Below are 27,185 nucleotides of genomic sequence, written 5' to 3'. Positions count from 1 at the left end.
TTCCTGGAAGCTGTTAGAGGACAGAAATTAGTTTTTAACCGCGCACCTTTTCTCCTGTGAGATTCTTACACTGTTGTCACTAAAATGTAAAGTCTGAGCTTTGCACACACACTGATGGCCAGGTGCTGGCTCAGTGCTGGCCACAGGGACGCAGCAAATATTTGTTAATTGAGTGGGTGAATGAATGGATAGAAACTAAATGTGGTACAAGCTGAGCCCAAGTTCACTGAAAAGACTGCATCACTTCCCCTTAGGATCCGGGTTTCTTCAAGATGACTTAGTTTTGCATACGGTGACTACAGTCTCACAAGTGAATAACCCACTAAATTCTAGGTTCTGACTGAGGTGGGAACTGCACACTATAGTGCTGAGACTATGGAGAAGCGGCTTTTCTGTATGCCTCCTTTTACCTGTCCCCACATGGGGCTTTTCACAATATAGGTCAAATTAACAACAACAACAACAATAATAGAGGCTTTTACACCTGGGTTTTATTTGTGCTTCCCTTGAGGCCCTGGGATGTGAGCCCGTGGTTCCCTGCTCCTGGGAACTGTGATAACCCTGTCTCGTTATCCCACAGCATCCTCCTAGCAGAGCTGGTTTTAAGCAGACTGGTACCTGTGCCACTATGCACAGAAGCTGCACCATTTTTTTCAAACACTTTGGAATTTTTATCAAGTGTGTTTAAGGACCACCGGAAGAGCGGGAACCAGGGCAAGCTGCTCAGCTAGCAGAAGGCAGCCCCTCCTGGAGCCCAGATGATTGGACTAACCCCCGGAGTCCGGCCACCTTCTAGGTTGTCGATGCAGGTTAACTGTCGACCACAAAACTCCCCTGACCTCCTGGACTTCACACCTCCTGATCTGAAATTCTTTTGACTGAGAAAAAGGAGATTTTGTTTCTCCATTTTCCACACCAAGATGGCCCATCATGCGATATATAATTAATTATAAAGCACTTTATCAGGGATTGTAGAAATCGCTCATTAATTAAGAGCACTGACTGCTCTAGCAGAGGACCTGAGTTTGGTCCCCAGCAACAACCTTGTTAGTCACCACCATCCTTAGCTCCAAATCCAGGGAGCTCAAGGTCCTCTCCTCGACCTCAGACATGCATGTGGTGCACATACACGCATGCAGGCAAAACACCACACATCTAAAATCAAATAATAAAAGCATCTGTCAAGCCACAGGGTAACTTTGATGTTCCAAACACAACAACCAGAATACCTCAGGCTCTACCAGAGCTGAACCCTGGCAGCTCAAACAGGTTGGGCCTGGCTTTCTGTCTTCACAGGCTAGTTAAAGAGACTAGTAAGTGTGAAGCAGGAATGGATTTATTCATTGTGATCAAGTGTGGTCATAGGGTGGTGTGGCCAGCTGTGGTCATTGGGTGGTGTGGCCAGCTGTGGTCATTGGATGGTGTGGCCAGCTGTGGTCATTGGGTGGTGTGGCCAGCTGTGGTCATTGGGTGGTGTGGCCAGCTGTGGTCATTGGGTGGTGTGGCCAGCTTTGGTCATTGGGTGGCCTCTTTCTGTTCCCTCACTTGGGAGGGACATAGGAGTATTTTACACCTCACAGATGTTGAGAGTAAGAAGTCTTAAGACATCTCAGAAACATCTTGCAGCTTTAATTCCCCTCCTAGGGAGAGGTCTGTGGAGGAAGTGGGTGTTGGAACACATAGGAGATCTTTGGTCATGAGCCTGCTGAGCCTGTCTATCAAGGTCAAGGATGCACAGCCATGATGCTCGTTCATATCAAAAGAAGGCTCAGTTGTACACGTTTATTACTTCTTCTAATTCCCTTGTATAGAAATCTTAGGTGCTCCCTTAAAATCCTAGTCACTCTTCCACAGAGCCTGAATGAAAGGTCTCCATGATCGGATTCAAGTGTAAATTTTCATGGGTACACTCAACCTAGCCCCAGCCCAGCCCAGCAGGAGAAGCAGGTGTCAGCAGGTCACCCACATGCTCCTCTGCCTCCTGAGACTTCTATACCCTGATCTTCCGTTGTTTGACTGAGAAAAAGGAAGAATTAGATCCCATCGTATTCTACCCCTGGACGATTCATCACAAGAACACACAATCTGCTTCTTGTTTGAAACGGGCTCTTTACCCCAGGCTGGCCTCCAGCTCCCTGTGTGGCCCCGGATGACCTTGAACTTCTGACCCTCCTGGCCTCACTTCCGGAGCGCTGGAACCACGGGTATGAGCCCTATGCTTATACAGTTTATCCAGGGTCAGTGACTGAGCCTGGCGCTCTGTGCATGCTAAACAGCATTGCCAACACAGCTATGCTCCCAGCCCCATAATCCTATAAGCACAGAACGCACCATCAAACTATAGGCGATTCTGGATTCAGCAGGTTTCCCAGCAAGGGTGAGGTCTCTGCTGGAGAGAAATGCTAGAACCGTGGGAGGAAGTAGCTTGTTAGGAGCCTGATCTAACCATTATCCAATCTAACCCCATCAAAAGCAGCTTCCTATCAACATCACTCAGACCAAGCATACACTGAAGGAGATTCAACAATGTAACAGCTTCAAAGCCACCAATGTTATAACAGGGGAGATGGCTCAGTGGGCAGAGTACTTGCTGTGCAAAGTGTAGGGTCCGAGTTCAGTTCCCCAGCACCCACAGCCAGGCATGGGAACTGAGCATCTGTGTCCATCGGACAGAGACAGTCAGATCCAGCAAACACGTTTAGGTCAAATAACAGGAACCCTGTCTCAAAAACTAAGGTGAAATCACGTGACATTGACTGCTAACCTCTACACATGTACACACAAGTCTACTCATGCATACATTCATAAAGCACACACCTGAACACACACACACACATACACACCAACAAGATTGTTGGAGAATAGTTGTCCTGGGCACATTCACAGGTTAAAGGAATCTATAGAGACAAGACAGCCAAAAGCAGTGTGTGAGCCTGGACTGGCTGCGAGAGTGCTGATGAACCAAGGAGGGGGAAAGAGGCCTCTAGATTAGATAGCAGATTAGCATGCTATGCTCAGTGTTAGCTTTCTGATGTTAACTGTGTGTGCGCTCAGTCTCAGGCGGCTGGGGAGGGTGTGGGGGTGTATGTGCTTGCACATATAGAGAGAATGATCAGGCAAACGTGGTAACGTGTTAGCATTTGCATAAACTAGGTACAGTTGGAATTCTTTATATTGCTTGCAACTTTTCAATAAATTTGGAGCAATTTTGAGATCCAATCACCAGCAATGCCCCGCATCCTAAATACTCCCCAAACAGCAGATCTGCGCACCTGGCTGTGGCCCTGTTTTGTTCACAGCGTTCAAAACCTTTTCTCCACTTTTTTCCTAATGTTCTAGCCAAGTGCATTGCTTCATTCCCCCGACACACGATTTCTCTTTTACTTTTTCTCTCAGACAAAGACTGAAGACTCCCAGGATTTCCGAAAGCTTCTGTGTGAGATGAGGCATTTACGTGACTTCACTCAAGGTGAGGACTTAGCCGTCGGGGCTGCACACCCCGATACAAATCCAGCTGTGTGTTTAAGGGAAGCAGCTGTTTCCAGATGAGAAGGAAAACTCACTTATATTTCTTTTTGAACTTTACTCCTTTTTAAATGTTTTGTTGTTGTTGGCATATATTCTTTGTACATAATCATGGCTTTTGTTGCAACATTTTTGCACAAGTACATAATGTATTTCAGTCATATCCATGCCTTTGTTTCGGGGCTGGAGCAATGATGGCTCAGTGGTGAAGAGCACTGACTGCTCTGTTCAAATCCCAGCACCCATATAGCAGCTCACAACTGTCTGTAACTCCATGCCTTTCTCTCCCTCTCCCTCTCCCTCTCCCTCTCCCTCTCCCTCTCCCTCTCCCTCTCCCTCTCCCTCTCCCTGTCCCTCTCCCTCTCCCTCTCCCTCTCCCTCTCCCTCTCCCTCTCCCTCTCCCTCTCCCTCTCCCTCTCCCTCTCCCTCTCCCTCTCCCTCTCCCTCTCCCTCTCTCTCTCTTTTCCTGCTCCTAGGATTCCCCCACTTCCTAATTGGCCTTCCCTCTGTTTCCATGGGTTTGGGGGAGGTTAAGATCTGGTGAGTTTCATTAGGGCTCCTTACAGGAGCATGAGTGAGATTCTGTTGCCAGGTGTGCGGGCATCTTAGCAGTGCTACATGGTTACATGACTAAAGACAACATCTCTCTTCCCCATTAACCATTAACTGTATGTAAATCCTCAGGGAGGAGCGAAGCCCCACAAAAACTCATTTTTAAGTCATGCCAATCAATTGAAAAAGAAATTGGGACTAGGGGAAACACCAACAACACCATCGATCTCTCTCTCCAACAACAAAGGTATCCAAACATGAAAATCCAAGGTCTTTCCTGGAGCAGACAAACCTGGGGCGTTAGGAGGAATGTTCCCAAAGGTCCCTTTGCCCAGATCAGAATAAACGACTGTTCTTTCTCTCTCTCTTCTGCGTCCTCCCACCTCCTACTCTCATTGTGATAGCTTCCCCTGTGACCCATAGGAGTGTGTACCCTTCCCACGTGAGGTACAGGGTGAACCAGAGCTCTGGAATCCTCTTACCTGCGAGTAATGGCTGTTGTGAAAGGTTCCTGTGGATAGCGGGCCCTGGTGGAGCTGGGCGACCTCAGTACACGAGGAATATATAGGGAGAGGCTCTACGTCTGAGTTTTCATTACAGAAAGTGTTTTTGATGGGTCCTCAGCCAAGATGTACTTTACAACAAAAGCTACACAAAGGCCCGCACAAAGGCCACACAGAGTTTAACAAAAGGCTAAAGAAAGACCAAACAAAAGCTAAAGAAAGTTGAAACAAAGAGTGAAACAAAAAGAAAACAAAGGCCAACAAAGATGGGAACAAAGACCAAGACAAAGAGTAAAAGAAACATCTGAACAAAAGCTAAAGGCACGTCACACATGCACACACCCACCCTGCATCCACACCACAACCTACAGGCTCACTCCAGCATCCCACCACCACATAATCAACACCCCACGCAAAGCATCACCCCTCTCCAAAGCCATTCCCGCCACTCTATCCATGCCACTCTATCCATAGCCGATCGCCTGTGCCAAGTCCCTCCATACCACATGCCTGCTCAACCCACAGAATGGCCATCCCCTAACTGTGCTAGAGACATGGAGCAATACACTTACATCTTTCCGCAATGCATAAACTATATGCTCTCAAGTATTACATCAGTTTCATTGGCTGCCACTTGCTGAGTGATCCTGATTTCCTTTGATAACAGACCACTGGCAGACATGGGGTTTTATACGCGAAATTTAATGACTAGTATTAACTCCCAGATCAAACATTACAGGTCACGCTACAATGGATCTATATCTATGCAGGTTATAGACTGAATCCAAAGGATTAAGGAGGCTACAGAGCATAAAGAGGCTCTGCTGTAGACAAAGCTGTGAGAGAGAATCATGGCAGGGGTGGATGGCATTGTATGGATATTTTATCTGTCAATTTAAAAACCTATGGCCTATGGCTTAGACAGGAAATAGATGTGGAAATGAGTATATTTAGAAGGTATGTTTATAATTTGTATGTTATAATTTTTATGTTATAATTTTAAATTGAAGGATAATGCTTTTTTGTTGCCAAAAAAACCATTTTGCCATAGGAAAGGTATATTTTGTTAATCAATGTGAGGAACCCGGAGTTGGGATTGGAGCAAAATTGTTTTGCTTTTATCCAACGACGACAACAACAACGACGATGATGACGACAACAGCAACAACAAGCTATGTTCATGAGAGCTAAAATGGGGTAGAGTTTTATGTTACTCTGAGCAGCCAGTCTGTCTCCTTGGAATGTGGGGTTTCACAGGGAAACTATGGCAACTCATGAGAGCTAACTTTAAAATGGGTGTCACACTGGCATGAGAATCCTATGAATGTGGGGTTTCCATGGGAGAACTGGCAACTGTTTGTCCTGGCACATGGCACATGGGTCAAGTCATAAAAACACAGTAAATACATGGTGACTTGAAAATACATTTATACAGTAAGTGGAAGGGAATTTAAATAAAGTTATATGTAAAAAAGATAATGTAATTTATATAAAGAGGAAGATGATGTAAGTATATTTGTCCACAGAGATACTAATCCCCAAAGAAGGGAGAAAAAAATGGAAATGGATGTGTCTTTACGGATACAGATAGATAAATAAATAAATCTAGGCCTTTGATCTCAATATTTGGGAGACAAAGGCAAAGTAGGTTTCTTGTGAGTCTGAGGCCAGGCTAATCTACAAAACAAATCCAAATTAGCCTGGCTGGCTCAGTGGGTAAAACATAAAAGCCTCAATCTCAGGGTTGTGGGTTCCGGCTCCACCTGCCCAGCTCTAGTGTTGACTGAGGCTTATTGTAAATAATAAAAGTTCCGTGTGTGCTTTATCCAGAAACTAAATGGTCAAAGGTGGGGTAGAAACTCTGGATTGGGATTGAAATTTTCTACAGGTGTGTTCTAGATTCCTGTGACAGGACATTCTGACCAAAAGGGACTTGGGGAAGGAAAGGGTTTATTTTAGCTTAACCCCCTAGGTCACAATCCATCATCGAGGGAAGTCAGGGTAGGAGCTTAAGCAAAACCTTGAAACAGACCATCGAGAAGTAAATATTGCTTCTTCCCAGGTTCATACTCAGCTAGCTCTCATACGGAGCCCAGGGCCACCTATCTAGGGAATAGTGCTACCCACAGTGGCTAGGCTCTCCTATGTCAGTAGCACTCAAGGATCTGGGGAATACCTCAACTGAGGCTCCCTTCTCAGATGATCCTAGGCTGTGTCCGTCGGCAGATAAAGCCAACGAGGTAAGGTAGTTAGATAAGTAATTCAGGTGACGAGCTACAGGACAGACCAGCTGAGGCGTGGGCCCATGGAGGTGATGATCCGTCAGAAGGATGGATGGACAGACTGATGTTCAGATGGTGGACAGGCAGATGACAGTTTGCCTGAACCTTGTCAAGCATTGGGGAACATGCTGAGCTGAAACCTTGTATACAAAGTTGTGTGTGTGTGTGTGTGTGTGTGTGTGTGCATGTGAGCACATGAATGCACACCCATTTGTTCATTTGTGTGTGTGTGTGCGTGTGTGTGAAGAGTAAACTACTCAGAGTATGAAGACAGGAATTTGTGAGTGTGATTTTCGTCGTAACATGGCTTGAACTGTGTAGGCAAGCTGTAGCGTATGAGGCTGCATGCTTACTGTGGTGCCCCCGCCTATTGGTGAAGTAATTTAGAGTGAGGCATAGCCACTTCACACTGTGTGACACTGTAGCTTTGAGGCTGTTCCTCACCCTAAGTGACTCCACTTCACCAGTGGTATTTGGTTCTCCGAGTCTACACGGAAGGTTCTTGTTCGTGCACAGCAACAGCGCCTGCCTGCCCAGCCTCACCTGTGAGGCAGAGGTGTAAATAACTCATTCCTCAAAGTGAAAGGTTTCCACTTAGAAACTTATCAAAGGAGATGGGGACCATAAGATCCCATGGACATGTTAAACGTACATCAGGAAGCCAGAGAGGCGGTTCGGCTGGTAAAGGTGCCCGACACCAAGCATGATGACCTGAGTTCAGTCGTTGGGATCACATGGTAGAGGGAAAATACTGAGTCCTGCCAGTTGTCCTCTGGTCACAGCAAGGTTTCTATAACATGTGCATGCCCACAAACTCACCCACCCACCACACACACACACACAAACACATGCACACTACAACATAAAAATATAACAAATAAAGTCATAGCAGAATAACCTGGCCTGGGGACTCATGTTGCAAGTTATCGATGCCGTGCCCTTCCCTGGGCCCCATAAAGAGGAATCATAATACAGCAATGATACAGTCAAGGTTGAATTGTGTTTCCTGCTTCCAAATCCCCATACTGAGGATCAAATCCCAGTACCTCTATGGCTGACTTTATCTAATGGGACCTTATGGAGGAAACCAGGATAAAATGGACCATTGAGGTGGGATGCCATCCAATAGGACAGCCTTCAATATGACATGTGACAGGAAAGACACCGTGAGGAGTCAGGGAGAAGCCGGCATCTGTGAGAGGAGGAGAGAGGCCAGCAACAAAGTCTTCCTTACCGAGCTGGAACCTGCCCTGCTGATACCTTGACCTCAACTTCCAACTTGGGAGAGACGTGAAGGCAGCATCTCCTGCTGTTTTGGACCCTGGATGTTTGGCTACAGCAGCCTTTTACACAAGCAAGCCTGTCTGCCACAAGGCCAACAAGATCTACTGCTATTGTATGTATCCATCTGAGTAGCTCTGTGCAATGGCAAAATGCTGTCAAGAGGCTCCCATTGAAAACTGATAGCTGGTGTTATCAGAACCACATCCCCAGCCTTCTCACCAGAGGTAAACACACATACCGGCTTCCTAGCTGGTTGTCTTCTATTTTAATAAATAAAACATAGGAGCGACTTACTACAAGATGCCAACATTCTTCGAACTAATTAATTTTCTTTCTTTTACTTTTCTTTGTTTTTGTTTGTTTGCTTAGAATATTTGGGATTAGGAGAAGGTATTTTTTATTTCTTTTTTTAATGATTTATTTATTTTTTATGTATAGGAGTACACTGTGGCTGTCTTCAGACACACCAGAAAAGGGCATCAGATCCCATTATAGATGATTGTGAGTCACCATGTTGTTGCTGGGAATTAAACTCAGGACCTCTGGAAGGCACTGAGCCATCTCTCCAGCCCCTATTTTTTTTTTTTATTTCTTTATTTAAATCAGAGACACTCTAACTGGCTTTCTTCCAGGCTCACATTCAACTAGCTTTCTTGTAAAGCTCGGGACCACCTACCTAGGGAATGGCGCTGCCCACTGTGGCTAGGCCCTCCTATAGCAATAACAGTCAAAGAAATCCCCCCCAGACGTGCCCACAGGCCAACCTAATCTAGGAAATCCCTCAATTGAGACTCCCTTCTCAGATGGTTCTAGGCAGTCTCAGGTTGATAAGTAAAGCTAACTAGTACAAGCTGGGGTTGCCATGTGTGTGTAGGTCAGAGACCCATGTCCCTCCCACATACATACATACATACATACATACATACATACATACATACTAAATAATTAATGCACTGATGGGTTTGTTGTTATTTTCAACTTTGTATATATCTATTTATTTTTGCTGTTTGAGACAGGGTCTCACTACATAGCCTTGGCTGTCTTGGAACTTGCTATGTAGACCAGAGATCTACCTGCCTCTACCTCCTGAGTGCTGGGATTATACCCGGCTTGTAATTTAAATTTTTAAAAGTTGTCTTATGATTTGAAGCAAGTCAAGTACTGCACGGCCCTGACTGTCCTACCTCATCGATGAAAGCAGATGACAGGTGACGTTCATACATCCGTTTTGTTGTAGAAGTATGAATATGAGCATTTTGTTCTATGAACAGCTCTCAGGCCACTTGTTTATCAGAGGGTAAACAGCGATAATGAATCAATTGCTCAGATCTGAGGAAAGCAAGACTACCTACGTACGTTGCTCCTCATTTGCTGTCAGGCTGCTATGTGTCTAGGTCTGTCCCCGTCCACAGTTCTGACCTCGGCCTCACGGATTTCTAGCTTCTTGGGTCTCTGATTTTCCGTGATGGACAGAAGGCTGTAATGCCAGCTGAACTGCCAACCACTCAGACAAAGCTCCTGTGTGTCCCCAAGCTCCATGCCCAGCATCACCGTCTGCCTCCCCCCACTCTGCCAGGGACCAGTCACAATTGTTTCTGGTCAGCAACGGCCTGTGCCGGAATGGACACCGTGTTCCCTAAGTAAGGGACCGTGTTCTGCCCCCCACCCCCGTTCTGTGTTAGAAGTCCCTAGACTATACATGTGTTATAATGAACCCACGAGTTGGGTTTGAGCTCCTATTACATTGGAGAAAGAACGCGTGGGATGGAGTGGCACTGTGCTAGGGTCTTCCACCAGGAGAGGCCCAGGTTGTGCCTGCGGGACTTCAGCCTCCTGCAGGGATTTCGATTGCTGATGTCAGCTATCCAGAGACACGTGTGCAGCAGAGCAGGACGCCAGCAAATGGGAAAAAAAAAATGAAGAAGGCAAATTCTCTGTGTTCTAATCCTGTGCTTCCCAAGAGGCAGTGAGTGTCTGCTGGGTGTTTTTAGTGTGCCCAGAGAAGCAGCAAAGTGGCCTGTGGGTAAAGATGCTTAGGCAAGCCCAACCCCAACCCATGTGGTCAGGGAGAGAAGGGAATCCCACACACTGTCCTCCTACCTCCACACTGTGTGCCATGGCATGTGAGCACATGCATACATATGCATACATGCACACAAACATGCACAAGTGTACACATATGCACACATATACAAACAAACATGCACAGACAAAGAACACATAGACCGCATATACACAGTACACATAAACAGACATACACCGCATACACACACCCATACACATACATACACACACATGCACACACACATGCACAAGTGCACACACACACAAAGAGAACACATAGACTACATGTACTCAGCACACAGACACAAACAGGGACATATATCACTCACACACACACATACACAGTCACACACACACACTCACATACACACACATACATGCACACACACTCATGAAGTAGAATGGGGAGCAGTTGGACAGAGCATGAGGGGGGTTTCAGGAGTGGGAGGAGACTGGGAGAAGGCAGCATGGACTAGGATCATAAAACACTCTACACAGATGAGAACTTCCAAGTAGAAATTAACAACTGAGGCCTCTTCTCTACTGCTACACACTGCTAGTGTTGGACTGCAAAATGCACACAAGCAGAGGTTTCTCCAGGAAAGCAGGGACACTGCGTGCTGTCACAGGGACACTGTGTGCTGTCACAGGGACGCTGCGTGCTGTCACAAGGAAACTGTGTGCTGTCACAGGGAAACTGTGTGCTGTCACAGGGACACTGTGTGCTGTCAGGGAGAAGCTGTGTGCTGTCACAGGGACACTGTGCTGTCAAAGGAAAACTGTGTGCTGTCACAGGGAAACTGTGTGCTGTCACAGGGACACTGTGTGCTGTCACAGGGAAGCTGTGTGCTGTCACAGGGAAGCTGTGTGCTATCATTGGGAAACTGTGCTGTCACAGGGAAGCTGTGTGCTGTCACAGGGACACTGCATGCTGTCACAGGGACACTGTGTGCTGTCACAGGGAAACTGCATGCTGTCACAGGGACACTGCGTGCTGTCACAGGGAAACTGCATGCTGTCACAGGGAAGCTGTGTGCTGTCACAGGGAAACTGCATGCTGTCACAGGGACACTGTGTGCTGTCACAGGGAAGCTGTGTGCTGTCACAGGGAAGCTGTGTGCTATCATTGGGAAACTGTGCTGTCACAGGGAAGCTGTGTGCTGTCACAGGGACACTGCATGCTGTCACAGGGACACTGTGTGTTGTCACAGGGAAACTGCATGCTGTCACAGGGACACTGTGTGCTGTCACAGGGAAGCTGTGTGCTGTCACAGGGAAACTGCATGCTGTCACAGGGACACTGTGTGCTGTCACAGGGAAGCTGTGTGCTGTCACAGGAACACTGTGTGCTGTCACAGGGATGCTGCCTACTGTCACAGGGAAGCTTGTGCTGTCATAGGGAAACTGTGTGCTGTCACAGGGACACTGTGTGCTGTCACAGGGACACTGTGTGCTGTCACAGGGACACTGTGTGCTGTCACAGGAAACTGTGTGCTGTCACAGGGACACTGTGTGCTGTCACAGAGAAGCTGTGTGCTGTCACAGAGAAGCTGTGTGCTGTCACAGGGACACTGTGCTGTCAAAGGAAAACTGTGCTGTCACAGGAAACTGTGTGTTGTCACAGGGAAGCTGTGTGCTGTCACAGAAAACCTGTGTGCTGTCACAGGGAAGCTTGTATGCTGTCACAGGGACACTGTGTGCTGTCACAGGAAAACTGTGTGCTGTCACATGGAAGCTGTGTGCTGTCACAGGGAATTGTGTGCTGTCACAGGGACACTTTGTGCTGTCACATGGACACTGTGTGCTGTCACAGGGAAGCTATGTGCTGTCACAGGGAAGCTGTGTGCTGTCACAGGAACACTGTGTGCTGTCACAGCAAACTATGTGGTGTCACAGGGAAACTGTGTGCTGTCACAGGGAAGCTGTGTGTTGTTTCGGTAAGCTGTGTGCTGTCACAGGTTTCTGCATGCTCTCACACTGAGAGATGGAGAATGGAGAGTTTCATCGTCTTTGCTTTGTTTCGTGTGGATGAAGGGCCCTGTTTGTAAGCAGAGAAAGTCTTCTTGTGCCTCCAGCATCCTGGTTTGCCTAGTACCCCAAAACAACCAAATAGGTATATATTTTAATTATCACTTTCATAGCTTTTGAAACCAAAACGTTTTAAAAGACCTTATTTTTTTAAATATTTATTTATTTATTATATGTAAGTACACTGTAGCTGTCTTCAGACACTCCAGAAGACGGCATCAGATTTAATTACAGATGGTTGTGAGCCACCATGTGGTTGCTGAGATTTGAACTCAGGACCTTTGGAAGAGCAGTCCGCGCTCTTAACCGCTGAGCCATCTCACCAGCCCAAGACCTTATTTTTAATGAGATGTGTGGGTGTGCCTGTAAGCACAGTCCCCACAAAAGCCAGAGGACAGCATCAAAGTGCTGGAGTTTCCCCCCCCCCCCCAAGCTTCCATTAAATCACAAAGTAAGCAGTCGGAGATGCACTTGTCTTTTTGTAACTTGTTCTGTTTAGTTTTGTGTTTTACAGGGGTGGGGGCGGGAACGTATTTTGGTTTAGGTTTATTTAGTGTGTGTGTGTCAGGGTCTCACTATGTATCCCTGGCTGTCCTGGAACGCACTTGGTAGGCTTTGAACTCACAGAGATCTTCCTACCTCTCTTCCTAACTGTTGGAATTAGAGGTGTGTGTCTTGTGTGACATAACCTGTCTTGTTTTTATTTTTAAGACTGGGTCTTTTTGTGTTGCTCAAGCTGACCTCAAACTCACCGCCCTTGCTTGTACTGGTTAGTTTGGGCTGTCAAGCTGATACAGCTTAGAATCAGCTAAGAAGGGAGTTTCAGCTGGGGGACTGGCCACATCAGGCTGGCCTGTGGGCATACATATCTTTGGATGATTGTCCAGATTATTATTTGAGTCAACCTTTGTGGGCAGCCCCAGGTCCTGGATAGGGGGCTCTAGGCTGCAGAATTATGCAGAGTCTGGCTGACTGTGTCCAAGTGAGCAGGCAGCATGCAGTGTGGGTGCCTTCATCTCTCTCTAAACTTGACTGAGGCAAACTGTCTCGGCCTCTGCGATTTCCCTGCAGTATGGGGCAGTAACCTGGAATCATAAAACCCTTTCTCCCGTGTTGCTTTTAGCCAGCTTTTGTCTTTTGTGCTTTGTTTTGTTTTTAATCACAGCCACAAAAAGCAAACTAGAAACTCTTCGTGACTCAACTGTGATTACAGGCTTGTGCCGCAGCAAACAGAATTCCAGTCAGAAGAGGTCTGTTCTGGCAACCATGGTACTGTCCTGCCCCCTGGTGGCCAGAGTAAGTCAGTACCAACAGTTGAAAGGCGTAGAATAATGCTATTCAATTAGAAAGGCTCTTCCTGGATTGCCCTGGTAGCTATCTTATGGCTACATAAAGCTGTGATATTAACCAAACAGTTCCCAAACCTTATCAAGTCCCATAGAAGGTGACTGACATGCTGACAGAGATCAGGAACTAGTCATAATCTGGGCCAAGTTCACTGACCGTTCAAGAGTTTCCATGTTGTGACAGTATTGTTCCTAATTACTGTATTAGATATCCAGATGAGCTGAGAATGTCAATGCTCACCTATCATCCCAGCACTCGGGAGGCTGAGGCAGGAGGTCTCTGTGAGTTCAGGGCTGGGGATGTAGCTCTGTTGGTACAGTGCTTGTCTAGGATACAGAAACCCTGGGTTTGACTCATGCACTGAATAAAACCCAGCATGGTGGCTGTGATGTGACTTTTCCTTGGGAAATGCAAACAAACATGTATTCACTTGCATAAATCATTGAAAACAAAGAGAACAATTCTACCCACTGAAGTCTAGGTCAGTGAACTAGCAAGTTTATGAATGTTATTACAAGAGACTGGATGAGGAGTTACAGGAACATGAATAACTCCAGGGAAGGTGGATCACCACTCCAGGACAGGTTAACAACCCATAAAACCAGCATCCCTAAAGCTCCCAGCACAGTTTGCAGCCTGTCTGAGAGTATATTTGTTCAGCAGTCACCACTGACTTCATAACCTTGGGGAGGGGGGATCTCACGAACCTTGTAATTTTCAGGAGCCTCCTGAGACTTGTGTGTTTACTTCCTGGGTAAGCCCCTCCTCCTGCTCCAGGAGCAATGCAGTTTCTCACAATAGAACCTGTGTCTGTGACACCGAAGCCCTCTTAACCTTGTTATTCAGACTAGATCCCTTATTGGTGCTTCCATATTTCTTAAGGTTTCCAGACTGTCTGACTGACACTTTAAGTGGTGGATAATTCCCAGGTACACTTGCCCTTGGGAGTGGTGGGAAAACAGCTGATGCCCCTCTACCTAAGTCATTCTAAAAACTAAAGACACCCTCCAAGTAAGTTTGAACTTGTGTCTCAGTTTCCTATTTGCTATGAAGATCTCTTTATTGCTAATTTTATTTTTATGTCCATACATAAAAATACTTTATGGGCTCATGTGCACCAAGTGTATGCAGGTCCAGAAGTGGGCATTGGATATCACACACACACACACACACACACACACACACTAATCCTTTCTTTTTAAATCTAGACACGCTAGTGCGCACTTGCAATCTTCACACTGGGGAGGCAGAGACAGGAGGAGGATCCCTAGGGACTGATGGCCAATCAGTCTAAATGACCTATTTGCAGAAACCTAGACCACCCAGAGCAATGATTCTCAACCTTCCTAACACTGTGACCCTTTAATACAATTCCTTATGTTGTGGTGACCCCAACAATAAAATTATTTTCGTTGCTACTTCATAACTTCAATTTTGCCACTGTTATGAATTGTAGTGTAAATATCTGTGTTTTCTGGTAGTCTTAGGGGATCCCTGTGAAAGGGTTTTGACCCTCAAAGGTGTTGTGACCCACAGGTTGAGAACCACTGACCTAGAGACTGTCAAAAAAAAGTGATGACATCAGAGGCTGACGTCTTGACTTGTGCTCACACATACACACACGATCAGTTCACATAATTTTTAAGCCAGGTATGGTAGTACATGCCTCTAATTCCAGCTCTTTGGAGGCAGAGGCAGGTGGATGTCTGTGAATTTATGGCCAGCCTGCTGGTCTATGTAGTGAAGAAAGTTGCAGGCCAGCTTGGGCTACATAGTGAGACCCTGTTTTTTTAAAAGAAAGAAAAGGAAACATACACTTTTAAATATATATATATGTGTGTGTGTGTGTGTGTGTGTGTGTGTGTGTGTGTGTATTAAAAATATATGTATATATGTATGTGTGTGTATATATATAAAACGTTTTTCAAGACAGGGTTTCTCTGTGTAGCCTTTGCTGTCCTGGAACTCACTCTGTAGACAAGGCTGGCCTTCATCTCAGGAATCCGCCTGCCTCTGCCTCCCAAGTGCTGGGATTAAAGGTGTTTGTCACCACACCCGGTCACTTTTTTAATTTTTAAATTAAGTGGTAAAGAAACATTACACATGTTAACACCCACCCCCACCCAAAGCTGCTATGCAAAGGAGTTAAAGAGAAAGCAGCAATCGAAGAAATGTGATGGGACAACTCAACTTCAGCTCAACCCAGCACTCAAGAGGCTGAGATACCAGTTCTGCAAGTTTAAGGCCAGCTTGAGCTACATAATACATTTCAGACCAGCGTGGGCTGTGTTGTGAGTCCCAGGGCAGTGTGGGCTGCAGTGTAAAACCCATCTGAAATATAATAATAATTTGAAATTTTAAAATAGATATCTGTATATGTTTATGTAATGGTTTGTACGTGCTCTGTGCAGAAAGTGGCACTATTAGAAAGTTTGACCCTGGTGGAGTAGGTGTGCCGCTGTGGATGTGGGCTTCGAAACCCTCATCCTAGCTGTCTGGAAGCCAGTATTCTGCTAGCAGCCTTCAGATGAAGATGTAGAACTCTCAGCTGTACGTGTGTGTGTGTGTGTGTGTGTGTGTGTGTGTGTGTGTGTGTGTGTGTGTGTGTGTGTGTATGTGTATCTGTGTGTGTGTGTGCATGTGTGTGTGTGTATCTGTGTGTGTGTGTATCTGTGTGTGTGTGTGCATGTGTATCTGTGTGTGTGTGTCTGTCTGTATGTGTGTATAAAATTTGGGGCTGGTGAGATGGCTCAGTGGTTAAGAGCGCTGACTGTTCTTAAGGATGGCCCAGGCTTGGTTCCCAGCACTTACTTGGGAGGCAGGCAGGCCCACAACAGTTCTATAAGTCTAATTCCAGGAGAACCAGTGCCCTCTTCTGCCAGCCCTATGCATGCATGTGGTGCACAAACATACATGAAGGCAAAACACTTACATACATTAAGCAAAAATAAATATTAAATTTATATCTAATTGAAAATTTTTTAATACCACCTATATTTTTGTGCAACTAATTGACATATCCAAAGAGTTCTGGGCTTTGGATAGGGCCCCAAAGCTCATCTCTTAAGCCTGTGGCACTTATGTCTTGCCCATTAATGTTGTTGATCTGGAGGCTGGAGCCACACCAGATCACCTAATGACAGGAGGCTGCACAGTGTCTGCACCCAGAGGAGCAGGACTAAATGTCATCTGTGTGCCTGTCGGTCACAGGTCAGGCACTGGCTGTAACTCTCCATGCCAAGGCTCAGATGCACCTGGGAGAGGTTCCCTAGATACCACGCTCATGTCCATATCCTGGCCTAGGAGACTTCAGTCACATTGCTGAGTAGGCTGCAGGGAGGGGATGGTGGAGGCCTGCAGGAAGACCTCTGACCATTCCTCAGTACTTCTCAGGGGATGATCTGAAAGTGGCCACAACTGCCTCTTAAGTTTGCATGTGTATATATATATATGATTTAATATATTATAATAAAAATAAAATTTAATAAAAATTTTTAAAAGATTTATTTATGTATATGAGTACACTGTAGTTGTATAGATGGTTGTGAGCATTCATGTGGTTGTTGGAAATTGGATTTTAGGACCTCTGCTCGCTCTGGTCAACTCTGCTTGCTCAGTCCCTGCTTGCTCTGGCCCAAAGATTTATTTATTATTATATATAAGTACACTGTAGCTGTCTTCAGATGCACCAGATCTCATTACAGATGGTTGTGAGCCACCACGTGGTAGCTGGGATTTGAACTCAGGACCTTTCAGAAGAGCAGTCGGTGTTCTTACCAGCTGAACCATCTTGCCAGCCCCGTAAATTTTTATTTTATTAACAAAATAAAATAATAGAGCAGGGTGTGGTGGTGCATGCCTTTAATCCCAGCACTTGGGAGGCAGAGGCGGGTGGATCTCTGAGTTCGAGGCCAACTTGGTCTACAAAATAAACTCCAGTACAGCGAGAACTATGCAGAGAAACCCTGTCTCAAAAACAAACAAACAAACAAACAAACAAACAAATAAAATAAAATAAAGATGGTAGTTGAACTACTTGAATTGATGTAAAGAGAGATTAAAGGCTGGTGCCTCAAGGCCACAGGTGTTTCTAAAGTGTACGTTGTCAAAGTCCCATTTCTTAGTAGTGTGCATCGTAAATCTAGAAGCCCTATTCTTCTTTAGGAGGTGTGAGTGGTGCTTCCGGGTACAGGGCCCTTAAAAGAGGCAGAGGGCGGGTCACACAGGAGGTATCCCTAGTACAACTCACCCCCCTTCCCCCAGGTCATCCAAACACTCCTTGGAAACCCCGGTCCTCTACTTGTCTGAACTCGTTTCCTTGATCCCCACAACAGCAATCCCACATCTGCTGGTCTCCTGGTGGCTTCTGCCTCTACTTTCCTCCCAGCTGTGTCAGAACCTCAGCTCAGCTCCAATTCCTTCCCAGACTCTAAGGCTCCTTCAGGGACCTTCACACCACGTAACCCTCAAAGGCTCCTGCCCCAACCCAGGCTCTTCACTGGTCACACCCTGAACTCCTCCAGGAAGGCTTCTGGCCCCAAGGGCCAGCCCAAACCCGTAAGGCATGTAGGCTAAAGTCTAGCTGGCACCTTGGGTGACTTGAGGACCCTTGGTGAGGACGGGTCGTCAGAAGCACTGTGGGGAAGCCTGGATGCCCTTGAAGTCAACTGAGGCCACTGTGGACTGGCAGGCACGGGGTGTATTTATTGGAGGACATGAGGGACAGGATGGGTGCTGTTGGAGTTGACTGAGGACGTTTGGAGATAGGCTGGCGACCGTTGGGGACAAAGGGGTGTGGCTGGGAACTAGTGGCTATTGGGGGATACGCTGCGGGCGATCAGAAACTGACCGGTGAACCTTGGGGACAGTCTGGTAGCTGTTGGGGTTGGGGGAGGCTTGGCAGGTGACCGTTGGGAACAGGTTAGGAACTCTTAGGACCAATCTGGAGACATTGGGAGCTGGCTGGGTTGGGGCCACTAGGAATGCATGAGACCCTGAGGGAAGCTAAGGGTGAGTTTTGGGTGGAAAATCAAGGACAACGGAGGCCAGAAAGTGGGAGCCAAGGAGCAGACACAGTGGAGACACATACCCACCAGAAAGTCCTGCCTTCACCCAACCTGGAGCCTCGTAGGGTGAAGACCATTCCAACTTCCCACCTAACGGTGGAGCCAGAGCCGATGGGCGAGAGCATCCGGGGCACGAAGCACCAGGTCTGGGATTCAGCAAAGCCCGACCAGCATGGGGCTCAGTTAGTCTCCAAGTCCCGGAACTCGCCTGCGCAGATCCAGGAGGCCCCTGCAAGTGGGCTGCTGCATCCACAGAAGCAGGAGGCCTTGGGTTGGACTCAGTATCCCGTCATACTGTGGATGTTTCCAGACCTGTATGAACACAGGCTACAGTATTAGAAGTTTCTGACAGGCCAAATACCTCTGACTGCTGATGTGCTCTGTGAACGACATTCCAGGTAGCTTGAGCCAGCTATGCGTCTTATTCCCCCCCCCCCCACCCCCCAAGTCCTGGCCTAGGCCTGTGGTGCTCGGTGTTAGGTAGCGGTGTGTGTGTGTGTGTGTGTGTGTGTGTGTGTGTGTGTGTGTGTGTGTGTGTGTGTAAGTAAGTAAGTAAGCAAGCAAGCAGTGTGCTAGTGCTCCCCCGAAGTCCTGGCCTAGGCCTGTGGTGCTCAGTGAGTGTTAGGTAGGGGTGTGTGTGTGTGTGTGCGCGCGCGCACGCCCAGGCCAGTAGAGGCCATCAGATTCCCTGGAGCTGGAGCTATTGATCTACACAAGAGCAAGTGCTCTTCTCCCAGCTCCAGGAACCTCCCTTTTACCATAAAAGGGAGCACCTTTCAGAAACGCTGTCTGTGTTCCCTAGCCTGAGGATAAGCTCATGACCTTCTGTATCTATGACGACCCGTGGGTGTCCCGACAGGTGCGTGGGCACTTAGATCCTGGATGCTCCCCTTGTCGTTCCTGACAGGTGTGTAGTGAAGCCAATGTGATTAACAAAGAATACAATTAGAGAGCTCAACCTGGTGATGGTGGTGTTTCTGTACACCCATGTTCATAATAACACCCTGGCTACCTGGACACAAAAACCACCCCCCCCAAAAAAACCAGGTACCATCGGCAGCCACACAGGTCCCAGCCAAGCTACCTTCTGCCTCCAGCCTCATAGCCCACCCCAGGACCCCCTAAGCCTGTGGAAGCCTGAGCTAAGATTTGGTGTCAGGAAGATCTATGTCCTGCAAACCTGGCTCAAATCTGCTGTCCCTTCCCATCCCCGCTTCTCTCTCCTGACCATATTGTGAGTCTGGAGTCTGGGAGAGCCCAGTGAGGCTTCTAAAGAAGTCTTTTATATACCTATAAATACATTTCAATTTTGGAGTTCATGTGAGGAGGTCAGAGGACAGCTTGCAGGAACCCAGGCTATTTCCACCATAAAGTCCTGAGGGCAGAACTCAGGTTCTCAGGATCCACGGCAGGCACCTTGCTGAGCCACTCCTGGCCAGTCAGCACTTTTTCTTTAACCTGGATCTCCCTTTACTAGTGTCACTTGGAGACTCTGGGAAAGCTTTGTCCTCCCACCCTCACCCTTCTCCTTCCCCTCCACAGGCACTGCTCCAGGTCCTGGACTAAGACCACCGTGAGAGCCTGGAGGACGGCAGGCCTGAGGACCACCCTTCTCTCTGACCCCCACACCCCAGGGCCTATACCTGAAATGTTGCTGCAAAATTAAGTCGATGGGAAGAGGCCCTCCCACATCTGAGTTCAGGAATTAATGAGATAGATGGTCAACTTTACAAGAATTTTGCCGGCAGTGCAGCTCCTGGCATGTTTTCTACAGAGAAAACGCTCAGAATTCATGCCCTAAAGAACAATCCAGTCCCCCAACCCCAGCACCTTTGCCCATCTTCAGAAAGTGAATCCTAGAGGACAAGAGGTCTCCCCCACCTCTTCTCCCAGCACAGGCCAAAGGTGGAACAAAAAGCTTTGTTCTAGATCTACCAGTTCCATGTCTATGACCAATGCACAAAAACCAAACAGTTTCAGTTCTGCTAAATTCCTCCATGCTTTATCTTTAGCCGACCAATGTCTTGGTCCTTAACATTCCCTGACATTTGGAATCTCCCTGTTCCATCTAAGTTTTAACAGTCCCAAGTTCAGAGAAGAGACAACAGGAAGTAAACCACGAGTGTCTGAGAACTGAGACAGGCCAGCAATCCTGTGCACCTGCACCACACTGTGCCTTGTGGCTGGCATGCTGAAGTGATGTCCTTAAGCTGTGAGTCCAGCATTAAACTCAACAGGAGCTTTTCTTAGTTCTCTTATTTTTTATATCTTGCCCCATTTTGCAAGCATTATTTCTTCTTCAATTACAGCACTGTGTTAAATATACATTGCTGTATGAAATGCAAAATCTGGGAAAACATGGCAGCGGGGTTTAGTTTTGCTCATCGGTGATAGATGGTCGGAGGTCTACCCAGGGCTGGAAAGTGCTGCCCTAGGGACTTCCTCCTCACAGCTACCGGTGTCCCTCCCAAGAGACTTGCCTTTGCTCTCCCCACTACCTTCTCGCTTTCTCCCCTCAGGACTCTTGTGTGAGCCTTATGGAGAGGCTTGGCCATTACGGCCACAGCCTATTAAGGAATATGAGTAGATACAAAAACTCCAACCTGGTTGGAACTTCTCACTGGGAATTTCCTCTGGGGCCAACTACAAGTCCTAAGAACTGTCTCTCTGGGCAGTGGGGCACACACCTTTAATCCCAGTACTTGGGAGGCAGAGGCAGGCAGATTTCGGAGTTCAAGGCCAGTCAGGTCTACAAATTGAGTGCCAGGGCTACATAGAGAGGGCTACCCTGTCTGGGGGGATACCAAAGCAAAACCCTTGCTCGCCTAAAGTTTTTTAAACCTCATACCCTATGTTTGGTTGTACACACACACACACCCCTTTACAGATACCTGTTTTCTCTTTGAATTAGGAGTACTTCTGGGAAGATGGTGCCTAACTGTCCAATCTCACCCTGTGGCTTAGTGCAGGAGATGGAGCTGGTCTTTAGCTTGTATTGCTAAATAGCAAAATGGTAAAGCTTTGTCTGTTTAAATATTCAATATTGAACTTTCATCAGGCAGTGATGGTGCACCCCTTTAATCCCAGCACTTGGGAGGCAGGTGAATTTCTGAGTTTGAGGTCAGTCTGGTCTAGAGTTAAGTTCCTGGACAGCCAGGGCTACACAGAGAAACCCTATCTTGGGGGGCGGGGGAGACAACTCAACAGGAGGCAGGTAGGGCCTACTCAGTTCCTGAAGGAAAAACCTTGCTATTTGACTCTTTGTTGTAAAAAGCAGTGCTTGCCATGTAACTGTTAAGAGCAGACAGCATTGAGACCCCTGGTGAGTATGGGCTTAGTACCTGGAGAAGTAATGACACAATTTAATGTCTTACAATCTTCAATACCATCAAGCAAAAATGCTTATTTTTAGCAAACTTCTTTTTGGTTTTTTCCTGAGGCAGGATTTCTGTGTATCCCTGGCTATCCTGGAACTCTCTGTAGACCAGGCCAGAAATCCACCTGCCTGACTCCCAAGTGCTGGGATTAAAGGTGTGCGCCGCCAATGCCAGGCCTAACAAACTTTTTAGAAAAGCTAGAAAAACATTTAACCAGGTACTGTCCTTGAATTCCAGGACATTCAGGGGCAGCAGTCTCCCCTCCCAGCCCAAGTGCTATTCACAGGCCCCCACCCAACACTCAAATTCCTGAATCCTTCACTTCTGCAATGCCACCTGTCACGGCAGCTCAGGGAATTCCATCTGGCAATCCCAACCACTTACTGTGAATTCACACCATCAGACTATCAGTCTCACCAAGGCATTAACTTTTTAGCATTAACTTTGTTCCTGGGACACAAAATCCCAATCTGGCCAGGTTCAGTGACATAAGCCTTTTCCCTCTCCAATCTGGAGGTAGAAGGATCTATGAGGCATGACAGAACAGAGACCCTGTGTTAAAGAACACCTCACCTAGATGACACATGAAGTCTCCAGAGCTAACACCAAAGCCACCTAAACATTGTGTTACTACATTTTACATTAAAAAAAAAAAAAACCCATGTGTTCACATGCTTAAGTATTCAACACAAAACATGTCAGTAGGACCATGCCTCTGTTGTATAGCCAAATGCCAATCCAGGTACAGTCTGCAGTGAGGACCATAAGACAGCTTTTAGCAACTTTATTTTCCTTCCATCTTTTTTCCCTTTGCTCAGGCACCTGCACAGCAGCTCAGGACCACTCAGTGGTGGCTCCAACCCACTCAGTGGCCTGCGCTGTGGGAGCTGCTGACCAATCCTCAGTGGCTGGCTGTGCACTCCAGTCTTCTGTTAAGAAAGTACAAAAAAAAAATCATCAGCTCTAGGAAAGGAGTATAACTTTCCCCAAATTACCCCAAGAGCAGTGTCAAGACACAGTGTATCCACCCGCCCGCCCATCCAGTGTCAGGAGCCACTGAAGTCACCCAGAGTCACTCATGGCCACTGAAGCTTCGCCAATCTCTCACAACCCCACACTGTAAAAGCTCCCTGGCAGCCTGATGCCCTGGCCTTGATACGCACCCGTGGGGAACTGCTGGATGGGCACAGAGGGAACCTGCACACCCTCAGACCAGTCGGCCACCTCAGGCTGAGCAGCAGTGAACTCAGGAGCTGGTGCGGTCCATTCACCCTGGAATTCCTCCTTGGTCACAGCCTTCTCAGCAGCAGCCTGCTCCTCCTTCTCAATCTAGTTTTTTAAAAGCACAGAAGGGACAAAATTAGCTTCACTGAACCAGAACCAAGGTCTGCCCATCCCTTGTGGCCCCAGCATATACTAGAGAAAGCCTTACCTCCTCTGGGTCTCTGTAGAAGTAAAGATCAGGCATGACCTCCCAGGGGTGCTCACGGGAGATAGTACCTCGCATGCGGAGTACTTCCCTGGCCAGCATCCACCACATCAGACCCACTGAGTGAGCTCCCTGTAAGGAGGATAGTTATTAAACACAAGCCAGCCCGACTCATGTCACCAGCCCAAGTCTTAGATTCCACACACCCAAATGGCAGCTCATTGCCCGAGGTACAGGAATACACTGGGCACACACAAAATGACCCCCTTCCCCCAAACACTAACAAATCTCTTAACATTCACTTATGAGAACACACAGGCTCAGTTCATGCATCAATTTTGTAGCAAAGGTTACTATCAAACCCCACTCACTGGACCAGAGTGGGGTGTTAGCGAAAACCTTGCCACTCTTTTAGCACACTACCTACACTTGTGAGTTCATCGACCAGCGTGTGACCTCAACTCCAAGCTCTAACAATGTGCAGGGGACGGTGAAGGCTTCCCCAGTGCCTCTGTCAGCTCTGCAAGACCAAGTACCTTGTTGTTGCATGGGATGGCAATGTCCACATAGCGCAGGGGAGAATCTGTGTTACACAGAGCAATGGTGGGCAGGTTGACATAAGAGGCCTCTGTGAGTGGCTGATGGTCAGCCCTGGGATCGGTCACCACTAGAAGCCGTGGCTCCCTGAAGGCTGCTTGGATCTGGTTAGTGAAGGTCCCAGGTGTGAAGCGGCCAGCGATCGGAGTGGCTCCTGTGGCAGCAGCAAACTTCAGCACAGCTCGCTTTGAAGGGAGATTGAGTCAGCATTATCATGCATGCTTCACGAGGAAACTGCTGATACCCACTTCTAGTCACCTATCAAACACCAAAGCATCAAAGTACTGTGCTGAAGCACATTCTTAGGCTAACTGTAACACCTGCATGATGCCTTAGTGTGAGGCACCTGACTCAAGTTTCTCACATGCCCAAGCCCCCCAAAGGACAGTTACAGGTACTCAGCAAACACCTGACAAATTTATCCGAACACAGAGCAAGCTCATCACCCCCCCTCCTCTGTTTGTGGATAGTTCTTTAGTTAATTTAGGAGTGGTTATCCTGCAATGTACAAAAGTATATCACCCCCACACATGGTGGTTTGGTATTGGATCTCCTTGAACAGAACTATGGATGGTTTTAAGCCACCACGTACCAAAACTATCTCAACAGTTCATATCTCATTGTTTTATCAACTGATATACATGTTAACAAAGACTTAACTTGGCTATTTTGTTTGTGTCTGACGTTGCCTTTCCCTTAAGTCAGCACCAATTTCCTCTAACACAAAGCTCTGTTTGCCACCGAGTCAGCACTGTTTCCTGCATGGTTTGCCTCCTCAGTCACTGTCCACAGGACTCTGAGAAGTCGTAGGAATATGCAGGCGCGGGCACAAAGCCCAGCTTCATCTCCAACGCCGTGGAAAGGGACTGTACGTCACTGGGCAAGGCCTATGCTCCCCTATGCCACTAGGACAGAGCCCAGGGAGAGTGACCTCCTGGGTTGTCCACGTTGGATACTTTGCTTTGTATGCCCAATGTACTCTATCGATTACTGACCCCCAAACAAAAGCACATGCATGCCACAAACCTGGCCAGTGTTCCTGGAGGAGATGACGCTGACGTCAGCAGGATTCTCGATGGCAACAATAGCTCGAGCTGCGAGCAACAGCTTCTCCCAGGTCCTCTTCAGGTTTATGATGTAGATACCTAGGCCAGCAAACGGAACTCTCTGAGGAGCTTCCCAAGGCAGGAAGTCTGGCAGTCACTCTGCAGACCTGGCTGATCAGACTCCTGACTGCCTCCTAAACACTAGGATTAAAGGGTGTGAAACCACCACACCCAGCAACAAGTAGTTTAAAGTGGGTGTCCCAGACAGGCTTGCTAGCCTCATAGCCTTGTGAATGGACACTGTGGGAAGGTAAGGCATACGCATGTGGCAGTGACCACTACCAAACTCCAGTCATAGAGGCAAGCTCTACTGGTGTTAGCGAAAATCCTGCCATAAATTCAATGTAGCACACTTCCGACACTCAGAAGTTCACTGGCCAAGACTGGCCTCCACTCTGAGCTTTAATAGTGTGCAGGGTCAGTCAGTCCTCCATGACCTCTGGCCCCTTCCCACACATCCTCTTAGTTACATCACAAGCCAGAGTAGCACTCCAACACCAACCATTCAGTTACCAGGCACTATACCCATTAGAGCACCATAGTCAGGAACTGACTATCACAGGTGGCAACTGACCGTCACTTTTCCTTTTGTAGATGTACTGCTCCATCTGAAAGTCAAGGTTGGTGCCACCTAAGTGGGTTCCCGCAGCAAGGAATTTGAGGACATCCTCCTCCTTCATCTGCAGGACGTCAAGGGCTCCGGACATTGTGTAAGTTTCCCTTTAAGTTACGATGGGAATCTAAAAAAGGAATAAAATTCATCTTTTTTCTTCTGACACTAGAACTCACAAGATTGCCCTGCCTCCTGAGAGGGGGACTAAAGGCGTATGCCACTAGGCGCAGCACATCATCTGAGCTGAAATGGGTTGTGTTCTTATTCCTCCTTGCCTTTCGATTTTTCTGGCCACCTAGTCACTAAGGAAAGTGACTTTGTCAGCAGAGCACATATAGAAAAACTGGACAGTTGAAGTTAGCGCCTCCGCAGGCACACTGACTACAGGATAGCTACTTAAGTATAGCTGCTTCTTTGCACCGAGAGTTGCGCAAAGGCGGCCATGATCGGGGTGCTTCGGGAGTTGTATTTCGAGACTGGCCGGCAGTTCCCGTCCCATCTCCATGCGCCTCACAAGCACTTTTCCCAGCATCTTGCCGACAGGGCCCTCGAGCGTGGCGCGAACCGCAGAAGGGCCCCGCAGTGGCGCCCGCCCCACCTAACTGCGGGCCAGCACGTGGCGCTGCCGCCAGGAGCCAAGCCGCCCCGGCACACGCAGCCTCGGCGCCCTCCGCGCCCACCCATGGCGCGGGAAGCTAGTAAGCGCGCGTCCCGCGGCGTCCGGAGACGCCGAGGGCTCCACGTGAGACTCACCAAGAACAACGCCGTATGGACCCGTCCCCGGGTAGCGCGAAAGGACGGGCGGCCGGAAATGACGTCCTTAAATAACCCACAGCCAGCCAATGGCAAAGCAGGCTAAGCAAAAAGGGAGAACTTCCGCTCCGGAAAAAGCCTCTGGCGCACGCGCAGATTCAGTGAGTGGGCCCGCTGTAGCGCGCGCGGAGCGGAAGTTAAAGTGGCCCGCGCCTGCGCGGCTGCAGTCGCTGCACAGACCCCAGGCCGGAAGTAGCTGGGGCGAGGGGGGGGAGTGGGGGGGGGGGAGCGAGCGTGGAAAGTCCGTAGCTTTTGGTCCGCTGAGTGACGAATAGGCTTCAAGCTGGGCCACCTATGTCAGGATTAACTCCAGGAGCACACACCCGCCTGCCCCTCTGGTACTGGCTCCTTCCTACATTTGAGAACTACAAAATAGTAGTTACCCAGTAAGATATTACAAAAGTGTTGAAGGGAGCAGGGAGAAATTTGGATGCGTCATCTATTTACAAAGCGTTTATTACTGTATTCCATGTCTCAAGTAATCTAGAGATGACTTGGAGTCTGTGGGAGGGTTGTGGTTATTAGAAAATACCAGACTATTTTTGTTTTGTTTTGTTTTTCGAGACAGGGTTTCTCTGTACAGCCCTGGCTGTCCCGGA

General features: G+C 47.8%; 2 protein-coding genes, 1 long non-coding RNA gene and 3 other non-coding genes across 10 annotated transcripts in view; 1 reads left to right on the top strand and 5 right to left on the bottom strand.

The window, feature by feature from the left end:
* Window positions 1-4,615, bottom strand: part of Mobp (myelin-associated oligodendrocytic basic protein) — a 31,747-nt gene extending 27,132 nt beyond the window's left edge. For all 5 annotated transcript variants that reach the window (NR_153959.1, NR_153960.1, NR_153958.1 and 2 more), the window contains exon 1: window positions 4,560-4,615. The gene's annotated coding sequence lies outside the window, so the exon portion shown is untranslated. The remainder of the gene's footprint in view (window positions 1-4,559) is intronic.
* Window positions 4,616-17,984: 13,369 nt separating this feature from the next.
* Window positions 17,985-22,624, top strand: Gm5922. The gene is made up of 2 exons (XR_105330.5): window positions 17,985-19,049; window positions 20,194-22,624. It is a non-coding gene; the product is annotated as a predicted gene 5922 (long non-coding RNA).
* Window positions 21,988-26,591, bottom strand: Rpsa (ribosomal protein SA). The gene is made up of 7 exons (NM_011029.4): window positions 26,527-26,591; window positions 25,735-25,900; window positions 25,081-25,199; window positions 23,994-24,239; window positions 23,461-23,589; window positions 23,192-23,357; window positions 21,988-22,957 (listed from the first exon to the last, which is right to left on the bottom strand). The coding sequence occupies exons 2-7, from the start codon at window positions 25,865-25,867 to the stop codon at window positions 22,863-22,865; spliced, it is 888 nt and encodes a 295-aa protein (NP_035159.3). The 5' UTR covers window positions 25,868-25,900; window positions 26,527-26,591; the 3' UTR covers window positions 21,988-22,862.
* Window positions 23,794-23,923, bottom strand: Snora62 (small nucleolar RNA, H/ACA box 62). The gene has a single exon (NR_002902.2). It is a non-coding gene; the product is annotated as a small nucleolar RNA, H/ACA box 62 (small nucleolar RNA).
* Window positions 24,804-25,006, bottom strand: Gm26448. The gene has a single exon (XR_003948441.1). It is a non-coding gene; the product is annotated as a small nucleolar RNA SNORA73 family (small nucleolar RNA).
* Window positions 25,422-25,577, bottom strand: LOC115485682. Its single transcript, XR_003948445.1, has one exon. It is a non-coding gene; the product is annotated as a small nucleolar RNA SNORA62/SNORA6 family (small nucleolar RNA).
* Window positions 26,592-27,185: the final 594 nt, after the last annotated feature.

The sequence above is a fragment of the Mus musculus genome, chromosome 9 (assembly GCF_000001635.26).
Source record: "Mus musculus strain C57BL/6J chromosome 9, GRCm38.p6 C57BL/6J".
NCBI lineage: Eukaryota > Metazoa > Chordata > Mammalia > Rodentia > Muridae > Mus > Mus musculus.
Note: the sequence above shows the minus strand (reverse complement) of the source record. Positions and strands in the feature narration are given on the sequence as shown.